The 6758-nt window shown below is 25.2% G+C and overlaps 1 protein-coding gene across 1 annotated transcript; it reads right to left on the minus strand.

Annotated features, from left to right (window-relative positions):
- Positions 1-6027: 6027 nt before the first annotated feature.
- On the minus strand, positions 6028-6758 carry LOC106326288. The gene is made up of 3 exons (XM_013764301.1): positions 6734-6758; positions 6512-6587; positions 6028-6417 (listed from the first exon to the last, which is right to left on the minus strand). The coding sequence occupies exons 1-3, from the start codon at positions 6743-6745 to the stop codon at positions 6104-6106; spliced, it is 402 nt and encodes a 133-aa protein (XP_013619755.1). The 5' UTR covers positions 6746-6758; the 3' UTR covers positions 6028-6103.

Raw genomic sequence — 6758 nt, forward strand, 5'->3', positions numbered from 1 at the left:
TATTGCAAGTCGTATAAGATACACATATATATATATAGGGCAATTCTCCTAAATGGACAATTTTCAAGTTTTGGTCACAAAAATAGACCACAATGAGGAAAATGACCAAAGTGTTTCATTTAATAGGTAAAATGACACTAATACACCAGATAAAAAAAATTAAAAAAAATTAAAAAATAATTTTTTTTATAGTTTTAGATTATATGTTTTCAAATTCGAACTTTTTTATAATTTTTTTTTTGAATTTTTTTTTTGAAAATTTTTTATTTTATTTTTCAAATTTTCTTTTTGTAATTCGAAAATAGTTTTTGAAACTATTTTTAAAATTTATTTTTTATTTTATAAAAATTTAAACCTCAATCCCAAATTCTCACCCGTTAACTCTAAACCATAAGATTTGGATTAGTTAACCCTAGAGGTATATATATGTATATTTACCTTTTTAATGAAACATTTTGGTCATTTTCTTCTTTGTAGTCTATTTTTGTGACCAAATTTTTTTATTGTTATCCTAGGGTATTTCTCATATATATATATATATATGTATACAGAAATTTCATAGGAATTTAATAGGAACTTAATATATGTGTCCCCCGAAAATTTTATCTACTTTTAAATAACAAAACCATAGCGAACGGCCACAAAAGCAAATGAGTCAATATCTATTAAAATTTCAGGAACTGTTTGAAAATTAAAATCAATGATAAAAGATAACAACGAAATCAAAGGGAAGAAGCGACGAAGTGTCACTACTCATAACGTAGCGTGTACGACCGGTAAAACGTTAGTTTCTGACCTTCTTGACACTTCGGTCATGGTAAGAACTTCTCAAGCAAGTTCTCTAGATTCTTCTTGGAATTTGTTAAATTCTGGTTTATTACGTGCTTTTAACTTAAAACCAATTAGAAGTAGATGGATTCTCTAAGTCCCTAACCCTTTATATATTATTTAAAGTTTTGTTAAATTTTGGATGTAGAATACTTATTCCTAGTACTCTTCTTGAGATGATGATTTTTATCGGTCAAAAATCTAAAATTTTTAAGACATTTATACTCAGTCACCCCAGTCTTAATATGACAGTTATATCCGATCGAGAAGGTCAAATATAATCTTTATACCCAGTCGGAAGGATCATATTAGAAATTTAGGATATTTAGAATCTGGATTTTGATACCACGTAGAATTGGTTATCAAACTAGCTTGTATTATTATGCTCAATGGCAACTCATACTTATACATACGTGAATAGAATCTTATCTCCTACGTTCCAGAATATTTACTACGAGATTCATAAATATCTAATAAACCACATGTTTATCATAACTTAGGATAACTCTCCACGATGGAAATGTTGTATACATATCACTTCAAAACCAAAACTGAAATTAAATTCACAACGGTTCTCTCTTACAACTTATAAGTTATAAGTTTTACAGATGTTGGATGCATGTTTGTCCTTCGTTCGCTTTTTAATCATAAGAAAATATAACTCAACTAATTCAATTCCTGTTTTGTGTTACTAGAACAGTATGTCTTTTTTGAAGTGATTAAAAATTAAATCTATATTATTAAAACGGAAGTATATTTTGATACTGTTTAGAAACATGGATAGCTGTATGAATGAGAATTATTTGGAAACATGGATATCAATATAAAAAAAAAGTACAATGTTCTTATAATAATTTCATTAATATAATTACATTAATTGTCTTTTCATATTTCATTCTGTTTAACAATTTCATTAACTATATTACTTCAACAATACAACACATAATTAATTATATTACTATAATGATAATAATGCCAATTTTTATTTATTAGTTAATCAACATAACTTTGTGCCAATTATAAAATCAAAAGTGTAAAATACTGGATTTTGTATATGGTTAAACGTTTGGTTTACTTTGGTTTACTTTGTTTTACTAAAACAATTACGTAGCCGGAACCATAATTCAAAAGCATGTTTTTGTGAACAAAATAAAACTTAAATCAAAACAATAAAAATGTATTACATTTATTGTCACTTAATTTTTTACTCCATATAATTATTTTACTAAATAAAAAAATCTTTTTGTTTCACCTAATTTAGCCAAAAACATAGAAAGTGTCATTTTTATTAGTTTATAAAATCAGTTAGTCATGAACATTGGTTATCCTTTTAGGTACGAATTGTTCTTTTCGAGTATCATTTTTTTTTGAAATTAGGCCCCCTTGAATATTATAAATTTATGTGTGGGTTTGAGTTGGGTCTTTCTGGGTGTAGATGAGTTTGATTCTAATGTATAGAAACCTAAAAATATCTAAATAACAAAGGTTTTTTTCAAAACTAACATACAATTTCAAGTCAACCCCAAAACCAACCTTTTTTTGTCAATATTATTCACCCATGAAAGTTCCAAACCCTCCTTATGTTTTTGAAGTATTTACAAAATTGTCATTATTAATTAATTATTTAATTATTTTGATAATGAGGAGAAACCTATTACATCCTAAACATTTTTTTTTTTACAACAAGCCATTATCATCAATTTTTCAACCACCATAAACCACCATTTTTTCCTCTTTCTAAACCAACAAATCTTCATTTTCTCTCTATTTTTATCTAAAAACCCCATATAACTTCCATTTTTATAAGTTAAACTTTTATATTTTTGAGTTTATTCAATTGTGAGTCGACAAAGGTGGTTCCATTTGCTCATATTTGGAGCTTGGACAGTGGTAAAGGGTGGAAACGAACTTTACACCGGAAAACTGTAACTATTTACATGGTTTTCGTCATTTTTCAGATCTGTGTCGCGATAGTAGGCAGTTTTGTACTTACGATGTGGTCTAAGTTATAAATTTCATATTAACCATTATATTGACGATTGATTAAAAATTTCATAAAAATTATTTTTATACATTTTTAAAATTAATTTGTTAGATCAAATTACGATGTTGACTACAGAATAAGTCTACAGAGTAGACATCGTAAGAGGTTTGCATATATGTAGATTTTCTTTATTACGTGTAGACTTACGAATGATAGAATTGTAAAATAACTTTCTGATTTTTTTCGTTTGGTCATAAGGTTTAAATAGTACTTTTACTACCCCATTAGGTTGGTTTTGCATTTGATTGAATATATGATCTCCTTTTATGGTTATAAACAATATTTGGGTTGGTTTTGGAAAATTTTCTAAATAACAAATGTATTTGAAACGTGTTCGGATATTTGTACCAAAATAACCATATTACTCGATTCGGTCGAGGACAGTAATTATAAAAAACAAATATCAATGTATAAAAATATAAAAGCCATACATGCGCGGATGCGCGGATCAATCTTTAGTTTGTTTTTAAAAGCGTAATCATTTATGAATTCTCTTTAGGGCAAATTTTTCAAAAGATCCTAAAATAATATTTTTTTGATAAAAAACACACAAAGAAGAAAATGACAAAACCATTTTTATTAAAAAGGTAAACGGTCCTTCTGCTCTTACTTTAGATATATAAATATAAATAATTAATAATTAATTTTAAATATTTTGTTTTTCGAATTTTTTTTTCAAATCAAAGTTTTTTTTCTGAATTTTTTTTCTCAAAATTTTATTCTAAAATTCGAATTTTTTTAACTTTTAAAATTATTATTTTAAATTTGTGTTATTAATTTTGTTTTAAAAATTATAAACCCCATCCATCTCTCAAATCTAAATTTAAATTCTAATTATAGATTAGTTAAATCTAGGGATATAAGTATCTTTCAATTTTTAATGAAATTTATTTTGTCACTTGTGTGTTATATTTATGATAAAAATTATTTTAGTGATACCTTAGAGAATTTTTCTTTTCTTTTGTGAATAGAATGTTTGTTGGAGACCCTAAGTAAGAACCCAAAATTGGAATATATTGGGTATATTAATAGATAGGAATTATTTTCCTTTAATAATATGTTAGCCAATTCATGTATAATTTGATTTATTAATTTTTTAAATTCAGTTTTAACTCATGAAACCTATTAATGTTTGGTAACGTGCGACCATAATATTCAACTATATTTTGATCCGTGTTTTCAAAATTGTATCAATAATTTATGTATTTTAAGTTTTATATATTTAAATTCAAACTTTTTTATAAATTTTTTTTTTTGCTTTTTTAGAAATTGTTTTTTTTTTATTTTGTTGTCAAAATTTATTTTTGAAAATCGAAAATTATGTTTGAAACTATTTTTAAAAATATTTTTGAAGTATTTATTTATATATTTATTAGAATCCTAAATTTCACATTTAAAAAAAATCCTACCCCACCACTCAACTCTAAACCCTAAGTCTAGATTAGTTAAGCCTAGGGGTATAAGTTTTTTTTATCCTTCATTAAAAATGAAGATAAAAGTGATTAGTGTAGACATGAAAAGTGGTACTATGAATGTAGTATTTGTGGCAATTTTCCTTATTAATTTAAACTAGTTTTTAAAAGTCAATTTTTTTAAAAAAATTATAATCACTACGCTTTATATATTTTTAATATAAACATTTTAATTTATATGAAAAATTAGGAGGAATATCATTTTAAGTTTTATGACATGTGTATAAGTTTGATTTCAATTTTAAATTTGCAAAATAAAGCAAAAGTGCTAATTTGAGGGGATAATATATTCGTATTTTAAATTTTAGAATAGTAATTTTTAATACAAATTTAAAAACATTGTTATAGTGATTCTATTAATTAACATTTACTATAACGTAATATCATAATTTTAAAATATTTATTTTACTTTTAATAAAGTAATCATTCTTAAGTTTAATATGTATTGCGTTAATTTATAATTAATGTTTTATGAAATAATATATTTTCATATAAAATTTAATTTATATTTTTAATATTATATAGAAAAAAATAAAATTTATATAAATATAACTATAAAATATTCAAAATAAAATGATTCGTTTATTTGTTGTGTCTCGTATTTTTTTGGTTTAGTTTAACATATTAAAATTGAACCGGATTAAAAAATCTCATAACATTTCTTGCACTGGTAAAAAATAATTTTTATAAAAATTTTAAATATAAATGAGTTAATATGTTTGTTAAAACTTCCTCGTATTTAATTAGTATATTGCATGATTGATGAAATAACCTGTAAAAATATATACTCGTAAAGTACCAACCATAATATGTTTCACTATATTATGAAACAATATAAATATTATCTAAATATAATATTTTATTTTATTATATAAATAAATATATTCATCCAAATTTTAGTATCTATTTTTAAAACTTTATATATAATGTATAAATGATCATTTTTGATTTAGTAATTACTTCTATGATGTTTTATAATATAAAATACATTGTAAAATCTAAGAATTTTTGTTATTTTGTTTGTATATATACTTTAATTTACTTTATGAATTTACAAATTAATTAATAGATTAATTTACTTAACTATATATATTATTTAATTTAATATTTAAATGGTTTAAATTTATATTTGAGTATATAAGTAAAACTAAATTAATTTTAATTTCTAATAATTGTATAAAGACAATTATGATAATCTTATATTTCCAATATGATAATCTTAGATTTTGCAAGGAATTATCACTAGGATATCCAATATGAAAATTAATATGTTTGGAATATAAGTATTGGATCTCCTAGTGATAATTCCTTGCATAAAGACAATAAGCATTGGCATCTCCATCGAATCCACCATCTGGGAGCCTTTCATACTAAGTCTCAATAACATGTCACTTCCTCTGCATTATTCCAACACTCTTAAAGTAGTTGAAACTGGTTGAAGCAATGATGTCTGGTTGCTCATATAGCTATTGGATCTCCTAGTGATAATTCCTTGCATAAAGACAATAAGCATTAGCATCTCCGTCGAATCCACCATCTGTGAGCCTTTCATACTAAGTCTTAATAACATGTCACTTCCTCTGCATTATTCCAACACTCTTAAAGTAGTTGAAACAGGTTGAAGCAATGATGTTTGATAGTAATTTTTATCATACATAATTTTTCTTCAATTTAAGCCATTAAAAGAAATTTATATCACAGTAACCGAAAATTACATTCCTCCATCAAAATTAAGTGTTCCATAGACTAAAATGAAGTGTTACATAATCACACAAGTATTTGGTTCTTCCACCACAACTCTGTAATTCTGGTATGGTTGATAGTAAGAATTCGTATAGGACGAATGATACTGGTAGGGGTAGTTAAAATGCGTAACCGGAACAACAATTTCTGCCGGTTTAGCTGGAGCCGGTTTCTCCGGTTCAGGCTTTTTCTCAGATGGTTTAACAACTTCAACCGAAACGAGCTCTGCATTACATATCTTCCTTAGCTTCTTCGCAATTCTTGATACATCAACTTCACCAACTAAGGTCATTTTCCCCGTTTTGTCATCCATCGCTATTGAAGTAACCCCTAAATGTTTTTGACAAATCATGAAAAATGTTAATTTCGTCAACTTATTAATAATAATAATCATATTGTAAATATAAAAGTTTATAAAAAATACCTGAAAACTTAGAAACGGCCGCCCACACTCTCTTCCTGATTCTTTCCTCTTGAACACTCAATTGCAACACAGATTTCTGTCATTTGAAACCAGATATCAGATTTGCAAATATTAAAAACATAAGTATGATTGATCAGTTTCTATAAATAACGATAAACCAACCCTCTTTAATTATATTTTAAATATTTCAAGAAACTACATGGAAGAAATTAAAGGGTGTACCTGGATAGTCATGGCTCAAGAAAAC

This window comes from Brassica oleracea, chromosome C2 (genome assembly GCF_000695525.1).
Source record: "Brassica oleracea var. oleracea cultivar TO1000 chromosome C2, BOL, whole genome shotgun sequence".
Taxonomy (NCBI): domain Eukaryota; kingdom Viridiplantae; phylum Streptophyta; class Magnoliopsida; order Brassicales; family Brassicaceae; genus Brassica; species Brassica oleracea.

Bases quoted from the DNA above. Each gene is read 5' to 3' on its own strand.
- LOC106326288 (XM_013764301.1), bottom strand. The intron at 6,418-6,511 runs GTATTTTTTATA...AAAAACATTTAG, and splicing joins GGCCGTTTCTAAGTTTTCAG to GGGTTACTTCAATAGCGATG.